Genomic DNA, 14,813 nt, shown 5'->3' with positions numbered 1-14,813 from the left:
TTAAAGGGAGCACTTGCAAGAGCTCATGAGGCCAGATAGTGTCTGAGATGAGGAATGCACAGTACTGAAAAGTTAGGTCGGGTCCACTCTCATCATTGCTTATTACTCTCCCAGACAGAGTTCAGGCTCTCTGCCTATATCCAGTTCCATTCATTATTCCAAAACACTTCTTCTCCCTACACTCAACCCTCAGTTCAAGTTCTCCCCACATACAGATTTTAAGTCACCAGCTAGCACAGTGATGGAAAACACACTCAAGCCACATCCCCCTCCCAACACATGCTGGCCCCACCAGACATTCTGAGCTCAATGCATAAACCCTACTAAGACTAGATGTAATTTCCAAGGCTCTGGAAAAGGTGACTCCAAGGTCAAAAAAGCAGCCTCCATCTTACCCTGCAGATCCCTTTTCTAGCAGGCCTTGACGCTCCTGCTGCTGAAAATGGAAGTTCCAAATAGTCACACGTTGGCTCGGCCCAGAGTCCCAGTTCACTATTGCAGTTACTCCTGTAACAGACACCTCGTTCTTTCCCACATATCAACAGTTCCTGTCTGGAGGGGATGAGGGTTGGGTAGGGAGACTATATGGGGGAGGTCTGATGGGATTTGGGAGGGGGGTGGTGATGGTGTTCTTTTGTCTTTTTTTTTGTTCTTAATAGATATATTATTCATCCAGCCTTCCTCCTCCATATAGCAACTCTGGATCCAGCTAATTTAAACATGTCTTAAAAGTATCCTCCTTTTATATCGCAGACATTTTATTTATTCAAAATAGATGCAAGAAAAGGGATAGAACATATGGAGAGAGATGATGTAGAAATTGGACTGATACATCCCTCCCCTTTGCCAACTATGGGGCAGTAAATATTGAAGTGCAGTATTGGTCAGAGACATTTGATGCCTTATGCCAGAAGTTAAATCAAGCCCAGTTATGGAATCAAGTGCTGAGACACAATTTGATCGTTTGATCTGCTTCCTCAACAGCACCCCCCCAGAGCAATTCATAGAATACATCAAAAAATGTGATGAGTATCACTGCAATACACAAGAACAATTCTCAAATCTTAGAAACGTAGCAATTTGATAAAAAACTCCTTTTCTCCCCTACAATAGCCTATTCTGTTTCAGTCATGATCAACACACTTCCTACACTTGCAAACTGTTAAGAATTTTTCCATGATGACCTGAGGCAACCAACAGACATCACACATCTGCACTGAGTGGTAGCTAGGTACCTCTTACTTCAGCAACTGTGTTGAACATCCAAAGATTCAGGAGATTAAACCACCTCATTAAGCCAACTGCTATATAAAATGCTATGGAGGGAACACTATCCACTGGCCAACGAATACCTTGATCTTTCTTAGTATACAATCCAGAAAAATACTTAGCCACATGCTTAAAATTCAGCACATGCTTAAGTATTCTGTGAAATCAAGATCTTAGTATTTGTGCTCCCAGAGAAGCCACCCAACAGTGAACTTCAAGACTGCTGAAGGCTGACTCATTGGGGAAAGACTGCTATTTTTAGCAGGACCTACACAGGCCTGCATCAGAAAGCAACAGAGGTACAGTCCAGCATCCTAGAAGGATGACAGAAAACACAGGATGAAGGATCCAGTGAACACTGATTATGAAAACACAATGAAATTCAAGCAAAATGTTCTTAAAGCCCTTTAGAGTACATCATCTTATACCTATGCTAGGGCAATTATCAGTATTTGATAAAGTTACATTACTGAGGACATACAAGGCTGTCTTTGTTATTATCTAACTACCACCAAAAAGCACTCTATCAGGATTCCAAATCATAGTGCAATACATGATCTGAGCCAATGCATGTTTTCAATTGTATGCACTCCTGATGGAGGCTCCGTTTACAAAGACTTTGTTATACTAAGAAAGAGAAGGTGAACATTTCTTACAGCCTGAGAGAGAGCTCCAAGAGAAAACTCATCCCAAGCAACCCATTATAAAGGATTTTTCATTTCCCCCTTCCTACCTCTCTCCACCCTACAAAAAAAGCTAAAAGTATTTTGCTCAAATTATGAATTTCCTCTCTTTCTTGGCAGAATTACCAAAAGAAATGTAATATTCCTTCTGGAGCCCACTTTCCAGCTGCTGAAGTAAGAGACTGGAACTGTCCCCACACAGCACCACTGACCCAGGTGACCTCAGGTACCAAGGCAGGTGCTAGCCTGGGTCCCAAAAGAAAGCAACAAAAGAATGACTCAGCCAGGGCACATCACTTCCTAAAGCTTCACCTCCAACAGATCTTGCCTTCAATGATCCTCTCCCTGTCCAAAGTCCCTTGCCTCCAGAAATGGTATTTCTGCAACAGCAAGAGCTTCTGTGCTGTACTGCATCCCAGGGAGATTTCTGCTGCCTGACTACAATTTCAGCACGTGCCAAAACACTGGTGCCTGCAACAACATAGACCGTGTTACAGAAGATAATACCAACATGTCATACTGTGTATTTTCCCAGCTGCATGGGGCACCCTAACCCACCAAAGTCCTTCATGTTTTGCTACATTTTAAGTACTGAAGAGCTCATCTGGAAATGCAAGTCTGCAGAGACCTGCTGAGACTGAATGTCTTCTGTGGACAAAATCTGCTGTCTGCCTAAAAGCTGTCACCAGCCTGCCTGAGGCCTGACTGGAAGGGTCATACAGAGAACAAACAGGTCACAGTGGCTAAGCCCCACCATCAACCTTGGCCCTGTGGCAAGGCTGGCTAACACAAGGACCAACTGTGCTTATTTGTGTAGTCAGGACACACCTGTTGAGTGGCAGGGTCTCAGTGCAGCTACAAGTCATGGGCCACCAACAGCCAGCTGAGAAGGAAAAGCTATTTATGTCAGGAGCCCCTGTTGCTGTCCTCAACAAGTCAGCTAGCTTCCAAAATGTCTCTTCCAGGACAAAAATTCCAACTGAATTCCTTTAGCACATGACCCTTATTCAGCTTACTGCCATGTTCACCCTGTCCTCTGCGCTCCCCTCTCCCTACAGGACCTGGGTTCAAATAACTCCGAGATGGACGAGAGCTCTGCCAACTGCTCCTCACTGCTCCCTGCTTCCTCTGCTGCATCTGTGCCATCTCGGATGTTACCAGGCTGTCAACTGCTTCACCAAACAGATCTTTGGAACAAGTCACCCCATGAAGAAGGCAGAGGCTGTCATAATACCCAGAGGTGCAAACAAATTTCTGTGCACACAGCAAGGACACGCACTTTCACAAAGGCTTCCCAAAAAACCATCACCACCAAGAATGAGCCAGGCCACTCTGCCATCAGATGCCCTCTCCCTTACAAGTAACTGCAATGGGATATTGGCTAGAAACTCCAGGCAAGGTTTAGACTCTCTTAGGGAGTTGTGTAGGGTTTTTGGAGACAAAATCTGGGCTTCCTCAAAAAATACACTGCCCTGGAAAGATTATGAGAAAACCTGAAGCTGTGGAAGAGGTGTCACATGTATTCTGATTTGAAAGAGCAGATTGTCAGAGTAGTACTTGGATAGAATGAAATAACCCATAGCTAGTCCAACAGGGGTAACAGCAACAAACAAAGCACACATATTTTAAGCCCTGAACTACATAAAATTCTTCTTCCTCTTTGAACTTGTGAAGTTCTTAAGGGAAGGATAGGCAGGCCTCAAAGAACTCTTACAAACAACTTCACATTCCCAGAAAAAGCAGCAGTTTCAATGCTGTGGAGCTGTCCTGGCAGAACTGTCCTGCTCAGCACTAACAGTTTAAGACAGAGTAAGAATAAATGTAACAGCAGTTTATAAAAACCACTGACTTTTCCAGCACAAAGCAAGAGCTGCATTCCCTCTTCCAAGCTTTTTCTGTTACTGCAATATCCTCCCCAGATATTCCCTTCTGCATCATCTGCACCAGTTCATTGCCTCCTTCATTTCAGTCTTAAAGTAATGAAACTTTGCTTTTAAAACAAGTTTTAAAAGATGAAGGAAACTGAAGCAGCTTTACAAGCATTCACACTCCCTCCCCCTCCAGTGGTAAAGGCTGAGGTCTCCTATGATTGCTGCAGTTTGCATTTTGAATTTGACTTGCACAGATTGGCCATTTCCTGCTTCTGTAGATGTATACATTTTCCAAGATCTGGAGAAAACACAGCTTTTATTAACTTAGCAAAATGCTTACACAAGCTCTTAAATACTCATAGATGATAAATCTGCCCATTAATGAATCTGCTTCTCTAAAATGGAGAATATACCACAATCCTAGTGGGCAAGGCAGAACAGGAGACAGGGAAAGAGAAAACATGCAGCGGAACATTTCTATATTTTGACATCTATTAATACATTACAAATAGCAAACTTTCAAGCTATTTAGGTTCCAACTTTTAAGCTGCCCTCTAAAATTCCTTTGTAACAAAGAGGAAATAAGTTTAGCCCAGCTGCAACTTTATTCCTTTCTTCCATGCCTTAAATAAAGAATCACCTTGCAATGAGCTCTTTGCCTCTCCAATTTCTCCAGTCCAAGGTGGTCCAGCAAGCAGGCCCTGGATAAAGGCTTAAAGCACCCTCTGCTATTCCTGGCTCTGACACTGACCTGCTGCACAGAGGGCAGCTTGGCTGACATCTCCCTGCCTCTCCTTCCCCTCCAGCCCTTGTTTACCCTGGCTATTTAGGCAGCAAGCTCGTCAGGGCAGAGACTGCTCTTGCTGGGCCTGTACAACAGCTGGCAAAACAGACACAGACTACAGGACACAACTGTAATATCACTATATCACCAAAACCCCCCAAAGGCTTTGTGTTACTACTCAGCTACAGTTCAGCTGCAGAAAGTGTTGTTAAGACTTAACTTCCCTGTGATATGCTGCCACACATTTTTGAAACAAAAAATTCTCCTTTCACCTTACATCATGAAGATGTGGGTCAACTTTTCTTTTATTTCACTGCTCCTATGACTGAGTAAAGCAAAAATCTTAACATAGGGACTCTCTTTTTGCCATCCTCAAGACAAGGTCTTGTAGCAGGTCTATACATAAAATTAACTTGTCTATACAGAAAAAGTGACAACCTAATTTGGAGAGATTCACAGTTCAGATGCCAAGAAGCACATCCACCTAAAGCCACTCTGTACTTCCATAATAGTGACACAATATTCCATTGAGCACTTAGTTACTCCTGATTCAGCAAAGAAACAGTACATTTTTAACACTGAGACTGTGCTTTAAGAACTCTTCCAGGTCAGCCCCTACCATCCCTACCAGACAGTGACTTGGTGGATATGAACCTAGAGATTCCCCTCTGCCAAAAAAATTAAGTGTACAGATACATCCCTCAAAAGAAACTTTTCTTCTCCTGCAAGTGCACAGTTGAATCCATGCCTTACTTAACTTGGCTTACATCTGTGGCTCCCATTTGGCTGAATCTAACAGAACTGAGAGATTGTCAATGTTGTGAATATGCCTTTTAGCATAACAGCTAGTGTGTGGGCTTAAGTCCACATCTTCCTTTGACATTAGCAACTTAATTTAATATTGTTTAAGCACAAGCATGTGTCCACAGATAACCAATTAAAAAAACCCCAAAACCTTTAGAAGTATTTAAAAAAAAAAAAACCAAAAAACTTTTTAAAAGTACTGGCAATTTTTAAAATTTGTTAATTTTTAAAAATATGTAGCCAGGATGACAATTTTTAATTTCTTTTATTTATTTATTTATTTATTTTTCACATATACTGCTGTTTTTCTTCTCCCTGCTGTTAACAGCTAGGGGTATGCAACCAGTTTCTTATCAATGGTACCTCTTCTCTATTTTGGCAAAAAGAAGTTTTATAAGCAAGCTGACTGTGAAAACAGTTTTTTCACATACAAGATAAAGCTTGTTCCTTCTGATCCTTGTTACAGTTATTTGAAGATATATGCAACAGAAACAACATTTAAAAGAAATAGTGTCATTTTCAAGTTAATCACCTTTTTAAAAATGGGAAAGTGGGGGCAGGGGTTAAGTTTCACAGCTATCTCCTTTAGGCTCAAATTTATTGCTATTTACAAAGCATTAACAGATGGCTTATCAAAAGCCACTTAACAGCAGAAATGAACAAACTATTCTGAGATGGATTTTTGTTTTAAACTGTAAATACTCCCTAGACTACTTTTTAACTTATGCCAGCCTCCCAGGGACCATCAGTTTAAGATCTAATGTGAGAACCATGCATGTTATTTCATTAAGCATATTAACCATAAACAGTTCCAGCCTTTGCTTTCTCAATTGCACACAGTATTGCATAAAAACTAGTATTCACCTCATGCAACATTAGCCACAACATGCAACAGAAGCAGCAGCTCCTGAATGAGTCAAAGCCAAGCTTGACAAACTCAAGAGTTATTCCATATTGCTAAGAAAGCACAGTTATCAAGAAGGTCCAGCTATCCATCATCTTCATCACCATTCTACTTACACAGTAATATTTTAGCTTAAATACCTACTCAGCTCAATTTAACTTTCAATGAGCAATCTACCAGGTTCCTACTTAAAATTGCTATTAAGAAGGATGGTGTGCCCAGAAGCTTGCCTAAAGTCCCTCTCCACCTTGTACTGATTACTCAAATAAAATACAGTACCTCTGTGCAAATCTTGCTCCCTCAATTGCAAGAGCAACAATCTGGGAGATTGCTCTAGATCTTGGAGACATGCACAAGGAGCAAGTGCTACAGAAGAGACATGGCTAGTTAAAACCCTTGAGCTGCCAAAGAGACTACTAAACTCTTCTTCAGCTAAGTACAAATCTTACAGTTGTAGAACTCAAAGCATGCAGCCATACTGTTTTTTCTGCAGATGTTCAGATATCCAGACCTCCTGGTTCTGCAATATGCACTTGCCTTTTATCTGTTGCCAAACTGTCTACCCTACTGTAGTAAAACTCCTGCAACTGCTCCCAGATGTTGGGTCTCCACCCAGGGAAAACAAGTGTTTGTTTCTCAGGTATATTCCACAGGATTTGGTACGCTATTTCAAGGAACTACAGACTGTCTGAGCCTTCTATGATGTTAAAAGTAATTAAAGGAATCATCCTCCAGATATATCTCCAGGTTTCTTCATATGTACTAGTAATGTAACTTGGTGTGTTACCCATGACTGAACTCCCCAGGACCAAGGAAGTGCTGACCAATGCTAAAAGCACCTCTCAGTACTGGAGTCATTTGAGGAAAACTTGAAAATAGAACACAGCACAAAAGTACATCCTAGAATTACTGAAAAAAAAACCCTGTTCCCTGTTCATAGCAAATCTAACAGCACTGAAATCCCTGTGAGTTCATGATACTCAAGCAGCCTTCATTTCTCTGAAACCCTCTGACCTAGCAAATCTCTTCTGTAGCTGTTTATAGACCTGCATTCCTCCGCAGGGGGAAGTGGTGGTCCTTACACACACTGCACCTGCTCTGCTGTACACCTGATCCCTCCTGCAACCGAAGGAGCAGAGTATCACCTTATTCTTAATGAAAAATACAGAACTTCATTTCCTCAGGAGACAAAATCATATATCACAGTAGACAAGAGTCCAACGCACAGCCATTCCACAGTGCTTATTCCTGCTGACTTCCAAGGAAACTCTTGGTGCTTAACTTCCAACCTGTGAACACCGAGTGGGTTGAAGTGTTGGCCTGAAAACCCAACACAAGGATTTTCAGCACCACCAAATTTCTGCTCCTTCCAGCAGAAGCCATAATTGTTTCTCTAAAATCTATGCATTGATGAGACAGCAACATCAGACAGCAAAATGGGGTCAAAACCTGCCATCCCTCCTTTTGAGTCATGTCACTGCAGTGTTTATGGAAACAATACTGAGTCACTGAATGACAAACAAGACCCATGCTGGCAGTAAAAGAGAAGCCATAGGAAGGGATTCGTAGATTCTAAGAATACAAACTTCTCTTAGGATCCTTAAATGATGAAGGAAAGCCCCCTTTGTGAGGTTGCCTCCAAGTGGCATTTGGTATACAGCCAAATTTGAGAGAGGAAAGGCAAACTCTGGATCCTCACCAACCACTGCCAAGGCCCAAGCCCCAAAGGCACTTTATCTAGAAAGATGCTGGTGTCATACACACTGCAAAGCCTAGAGGGCCTGATCCTATTCCTAACCTACATTGTGCTGTTGAACTGGGGGGAAAATAAAGAGGAAAAGAACCTAAAACAATTCTTACTCACAAAACTTTAAAACCTAGAAGCCATGAAAAGTCCAGGAGTCGCTTTCTCTGTGCCAGCCATCATAATTTATACCAGCAAGCTCCTCGGGGAACCTAAGACACATGTTCCTGGGGGCCTACAAAACCTGTTTCACCTAAGAATGCACTAAGCCCACTCTCCAGCCTTTTCCTAGGATGCCGTCCCAGGCCTTGCTCCCTTGCAGCTTCTTCTCTGAGGTGTTTTCAAGACCATGACAGGGATCAGTGCTCAGAAGTGGGGAGTGCATGTGGGCATACAGGATCTACTCCAGCTGCACACAGCAGCTCTGTCTCTGTGTTCCAACCTCCCCTAGCCTGAAGTCCCTAGGCCTCAGTGTTTGGAGGGGTCTGGGGACCAAGATGATCACAAAATCACAGAATTATTAGGGGTGGAGAAGACCTCTGGATATTATCTAGTCCAACCTCCCTGACAAGGCAGGGTGACCTAGAGCAAGTTACACTGACATGAGTCCAGGTGGGTTTTAAGTGCCTACAGAGGGAGACCCCATGCCCTCCCTCGGCATCCTGTTCCAGTGCTTTGCCACTCTCAGCACAAAGTTCCTCCTCATGCTGAGGTGAAACTTCGTTTGTTTTAGTTTATGGACATTGCTATTCATCCTGTTGCTGGCATCTGCCTTTGAGATACTTAAATGCATTGATGAGATCCTTCTCAGTCATCTCTAGACTGAACAGGCCTGGCTCCCACAGTCTCTCCCTACGGGGAAGATGTTCCAGGCCCCTTATCAGTCTTCGTGGCCTCCACTGGACCCTCACCCATAGCTCCTTGTCTTTCTTGTACTGAGGAGGCCAGAACTGGACAGAGTTCTCCAGATGTGGAGAGGGCCTCACGCTCCAGCGATCCCGCTGGGCCTAACAGGGAGACGTCCCTCCAGGCCCCCGCCCGCTCCCCCGCGGGGACAACAGGCGCCTCCCCCAACCCCTCTGGGCAGCGCCGGGGCTGGGCAGCGCCGGGGCTGGGCCCTGCCACCCTGGGGTGCGCCATCGGCCGCTCCCTCCCAGGGAGGCTCTTCCTGTGCCCTTGCCGCCCCTCCTGGCGCAGGGAAAGGGCGGCGCAACCGCGCTTCGGGAATGGCCCCGCGTCCCCCGCCTCTCGCAGCCCAGCGGCGGCCACGCCAGGAGCGCAGCGCGGCCCTGGCAACCGGCTGGGCCGCGTCATCCCCGGCCTTTCCCGGCCGCCGTCCCCCCGCCCTTCCGCCGGGAAGGCCGCGCTTACAGGTCGGTGCCGAGCTGGGTGAAGCCGGAGTTGAGGCAGCCGCGGGCTATGCGCCTCCAGAGGACATCGCGGCTGCTGAGGAAGCGCAGGCGGCGGCAGACCTGGGCCAGGCGGCCCAAGGCCTGCGCGTCCAGGTAGGAGCAGATGAGGAGCAGCAGCTCCTCAGGTAAGGCCCAGACCGGGGAGGGGGGGGAGGCGGCCCGGGATCCCCCCTCTGCCTGGGGGGATCGAGGGCTGCCTTTCCTCCCCATGGAGCAGCAGCTCCCGCCCCTCCTCCCCGGGAGCCGGAGCTGCTGCTGCCCGGGGGAGGCCAAGCCATGGACGGGGCAGCCGCTCCCCAGTCACATGGGGTAGGAGCCGCTGCCTGTCACTGCCCCCTCCGGGGGAGGAGGCGGCTGCCGGGACCGGAGGGGGCACGGGCCGCCGAGCCCACCCTCGTTAGCAGCTTTAATTCATTAACGGGAGCCGCTGGGACTCCCCCTGTGCCACTTGCCCTCCCCCGCACCCCCTCGCCACGCCACGGCCGGCTCACGGGTCTGTATCTTCCATTCTGGGATTAGCAACGTAGCCTGATTCTAGTATTCATTAATACCCTGAGCAATTAATAGTGGGGATGGTGATCCCAGGTAACCAGAACATCTGCCTCATCATCTGAAGCAACACCAGCTAGATACTGCACCCCTGCAAAGGAAGGTGAACAGCAAGGTGGTTAATGCTCATTAATTATCCTTGACCAGGGTCAGGAGTGCCTATCACCGACGAAGTGACAGCAGGGGTCATCTGGTGCTGCACAGCAGTTTTCAACACTCCCAAATTCCTGTGACACGTAAAAGAAAGGGTCTTCCCCACGTAAGAGCAGGCCTTGCTACAATGGATTTAGGGCTGGCTTTTCACCAGCCCCCTTCCTTGCAGTCCATTCTCTCCTCTACAGCTCCACAGAGTGGGGTCTGAAAAATGCTCACAGTTCACATGTGTGTGTACACATACACAAGCACACCACCTCGAAAGAAGTTCATAATAACTGAGTCATTGTTGCCATCCACAGGAGCCTGGAGTACTGACAACGGAGAAGGTTTCTGGTCCAAAATGGCAAAGTAGCTCTCCACAGACAGTGGAGCAGGAAAATATGAGTCTAGTGTTGTGCTATTCTTTCTTACAGTACTTTCCACTCTACAGAAGCCTGAAATGCTGGGGAAATTTCTCCCTCAGAGTAAAAAAAAATAGATAAATTATAAGAAGTTCATCGTCTGCCTAGAATGCTTTGAACAGGTATCACTTAGCCACCACAATCTACATCTCATTTTGCAGGGTGGAGTAGGATAATAAATTTCAGCATATAATGAGGTCACCATAGCATACAGGCCATTTGACAGTACTTGCATCCTATTCAGAAGATCATCTTTTCTATCTAATCTCAAGCTCCCAAATATTCCTATAAATCACCAGGTTTGGAAGCCTTGTATTTAGAGGTTCAAAACTGCTGGATAAGGAGCTCTCTTGTCCATTTACACTGAGTTTTAATATAACCTGGAAGTCAGGGAAGTTTCAGAAGGAAGCAGATTTTTTGTCAGCATTTTTAAGGAGTGATGTCTGTAGTAATTAAAAATTTCTCAACCTGAGTTTGAGCTCAGGTGAAGTAACGGCACATCTCGTACAGGACTTAAGTAGCCAGCTGAAAGGGAGGTGATACAACAAATTTTGCTTAAGATTATGGAAACTTTATGTGAACACAGTTTTATGTCAATTTCACATCTTTCTGATGATATGAAACTCGGTTCTTTATGTAATAGGTGATGATATTGTCTGAAACATTAAAATTATTAAAAGCTGAGTCACTTCTCTGTCTGAAATTGTTATTGTAAAGACATTATCAAGTTGGTCTTTCTTTAGTAGGATCCCACAGAGACTGCTTAAGTACCCTATACTATTTAATATTTTTACTAACAATCGGAAAAAAAATCTGAAATTCTTCTTAGCAAAGCTTTGTAGGAGGTACAAAGCATGGGGCAAGGGGCGAAGGATGCTTATGGCTGCATAGCCCTAAGTTAAATTTAGGCATAATCACATCATATGTATTTCAGTCAAGCTAAATGTAAAGTCTCACATCTAGGAACAAAGAATGTAGGTCACACTGAAAGGATGTAACTCTATCCTGCAAAGCTGCAATTCCGTAAAGACTTCATTAAGATGAATAATCAGCTGAATGTGAGCTCCTTCTGCAGTGCTGTGACCAAAGGGCTAGTGCTGTCCTGGGAAAAAAACAAGCTGGGAGTTCTTTTACCTCTGGTTTTGACTCTGTTATGACTGTTTTGGAAATAATTTGTCCAGACAGCACTTCAAGAAGGATGTTTAAAAAAGTAGAGGGGTTTCAAAGAGTAGTAAAAATGATTACAGGACTGTCAGACATGTTTGTAGTGAGACCCAAAGAGCTCCATCTCTTTTAGCTTTCTAAGGAGAAGGTGAAGGTGTGAGGTGACCGTACCTTATGAGCACTGAAACAGGAAGAAAAATCTGGATCTTCCGCTTAACAGACAAAGAGATAAGATCAGAAGGTGATGGGAAGCAAATTCATGAATAAAGTGTGCTTTTGTAGTGAATAAAATCAACTGTTGAAACAGCTTACCAAGATTTATGGTAGATTCACCATTACTGGATTTATAAAAAACAACACCAGTTTGGTTTGGTTTCGAGTTTTTTCTATAGAGAGAGACAGACAGGCTTGACCACAGCTGCTAAAACTTAACCAGGAATTGACCTGGAGAGTCCTAGGATACCAGGGTATCAGACCAAGACAGTCCAAGGGGTCTCTTCCAGTCTTAGGCTCTCTTACTCTACAGAGGCATCATGTGCATAGTACGTGTCTCCCTCACCGTGTGGCACCCAAATTCCAGTGGACAGTCTCCAGCCTGTGGCTATGCTGCTTTATCAGGGAAAACTGCTTGGTGCAGACCAGAAGGAGCCTGGGTGCAAAATAACGTGCAGTATGACCCTCTGGGATACCAGGGCCAAGGTATGGATCTGATGAAGGAGAGCCTTAGTGCCCCCCAATTTGTAACCAAAAGTATAAACAACTGTGAAATATTTGGTTAAGATGAAAGGTGTTTACACCCAGTAATCTTGGAGAAAGTCAACTATGCTCCAAGCAGGGGACACACAGCAGTAGGAAGAAAAAAATTATGATACCTTGCTCCTAAATGTGGCACTGTTTTCAATTATGGATAATTGTCTTACAGCATAGTAACAATAGTTAGTCTTTGCCCAAAATGGAGATGTCATCCATTACTTTGTCTGGGTTCTTTTTTAAGAGAAATATACCAGCAACTGCATACCCTTGCACATACTCTTTGGTATGGTTTTGGATACTGCCTCTGGCAGAGCTGTCAAAGCTGTGCATTGCAGACTAGGAACCCCATGGCCTTAGTCTTTGCAATAATGCCAAAGTGCTTATGTAGGTGTCTGTAGGAGCAAGAACCAAGGAAGGTTCTGAACCATTCCCAAAACTGTATGTATAGCATGATTATTTCCACTGCATTGTTCACACTCTAATAAAGGACTCAAAGCAGGTGCTGAGTGCAGTGTAAGCATAATAGTGTATCTTTCCCAAATCTTAAAAAGATCCCAGTCCTTTTCATGGCTCATGACCACTCTGAACCACTAGAAAAGGAGGTAGGGTTCTGTGCTGAAGTAACAGATCATTCCAACATCATGGCTTGCAGGGCCTGAAAATTAAAGATCAGGGGCTTGCATCAGCAAAGCCTTAACAGCATAAGTCAATGAAATCCAGCTTGGAGAAACACCATTTGAATACCTGCCTGTCACAGTTTTTTTCTGTCTTCAAGGGGTTTTATTATTTGCAGTGCCCTCAAATACACCTTTCCAGCTAAAGACACATTCATGTGGACAGCTCTTTGTTTTGTTTTTCCTTCCAACCAATGCTTTTGTGTATTTGTGAAACTTAAGACACCTCCTCTGCTACTACAGTACTTATCTGTAACACCATCGCTTTGAGGGATTAAAGCAGGTTACTTGTTACACACTTAGATCAAGAGTTATCTGAGTAGAAAGTCTATCCCGTTAGGGTTGGCGGAATCTGTTTTTGATCTTGAGTTGTTTTGATTTTCTCTAAGAGCAAGTAACATGTTATTTTAACTTCTGAATAAGGTGTGCTACCTGACTGTGTCTCTTCTGTTTGGCAGAAAGGATTAGAAACCTCCACAGAACTTGCACTCTATTAAAGCAGAGTGCTCACCATTGAGAACCAAGGAGCTGAATTGTTTTCAGATTATATGTGTGTGTGTGTGTCTGTGTGTCTTTCCCACATCAAAGACTTTGATGGAAGCTGTTCACGCTATTGTCAGGAATGCAGGGATTGGCACAAAGGTGATTAGCAAAATTGCTTTTCTGTAGGAGAAGCACAAAAATTATCAAAGGATTAAAGAGGATAAAATTAAAAGGTTATGCTGAATTTGGGGGCAAATTTTCTGCTTTTAAATTTTTCCCAAATTATGCATATTGATTTGGTTTTACCTATAAAATATTTGCCAGAAGAAACAAAGATTAGAAGCTGTTTCATATGGGTTCTGTTAAAGGGAGATGAAAAATCTTCCCTTAAAAATATTCTCCACAGACCCTATTGCAAACCCCATCCACAAGGAGCTTTTGATGAGTACTAAAGGCACACAGCTAGCAGCCATCCCTACAATGTTGTTAACAGCCTCAGGATTGGGACCTTTAGTCACGATTACACTGAAAATTATGATAACAAACAATTCCATAAATCAGTTTGTCATCAGTGATGCTGTTTGTTTACTTTTCTCACTACACTCTGCTGACAAGATACTAAACTGAGGGGATCACTTTCATTATCCACTTGCTAGGCGCATGCAATGCTTTTGTATTTTGATCAAGCAGCTGAGCTGCTTGAATGGTTTAGGGAGAAAGGCAGTAAAAAGGGATTCTCAAATATTTTAGTGTATCAAAATGAACAGAGCCTTCCAGAATCTTTCTTGCTTGGCAAAACTGTAGTGCAATAAAAAAAAATGTATCACCTCCCATAGCCAGCAGAATTGTCTCATCTTGCTGGTTCAGACTCTGTTTATTGTGCATTTTATTTTGAACAGTCCTGTATTATTTGCTAAGTACAACCCATATACCTATTTATTGTCTTTGCATTTTGAGTTTTGTTTGTTTGTTTTACTAATCTGTTCTTCCCAGGAAGTCACCCAGAATATTTTATTTGTTTTAAACCTCATTTATCAAAGTATTATCTAAAGCATCTGTTCAGAAAATGTTCATTTTAACTGTTTTCCCAACAATGACCTTCTTCCTCCCCCCCAGGCCACATCAAGTTGTCATTCACCAGACAGCTGTGGAATTTGGAATC

General features: G+C 43.9%; 1 protein-coding gene across 1 annotated transcript in view; it reads right to left on the bottom strand.

The window, feature by feature from the left end:
- The window catches only part of FBXW4 (F-box and WD repeat domain containing 4), a 60,496-nt gene extending 50,702 nt beyond the window's left edge, over positions 1-9,794 (bottom strand). The window contains exon 1 of the mRNA XM_005520686.3: positions 9,431-9,794. Within this exon, the coding sequence (XP_005520743.1) occupies positions 9,431-9,681 (251 nt within the window). The 5' untranslated portion in view covers positions 9,682-9,794. The remainder of the gene's footprint in view (positions 1-9,430) is intronic.
- Between the last annotated feature and the right edge of the window lie 5,019 nt (positions 9,795-14,813).

Source organism: Pseudopodoces humilis, chromosome 9 (assembly GCF_049639895.1).
Source record: "Pseudopodoces humilis isolate 2021_Gansu_Grassland_sample_001 chromosome 9, ASM4963989v1, whole genome shotgun sequence".
Lineage (NCBI taxonomy): Eukaryota > Metazoa > Chordata > Aves > Passeriformes > Paridae > Pseudopodoces > Pseudopodoces humilis.
Note: the sequence above shows the minus strand (reverse complement) of the source record. Positions and strands in the feature narration are given on the sequence as shown.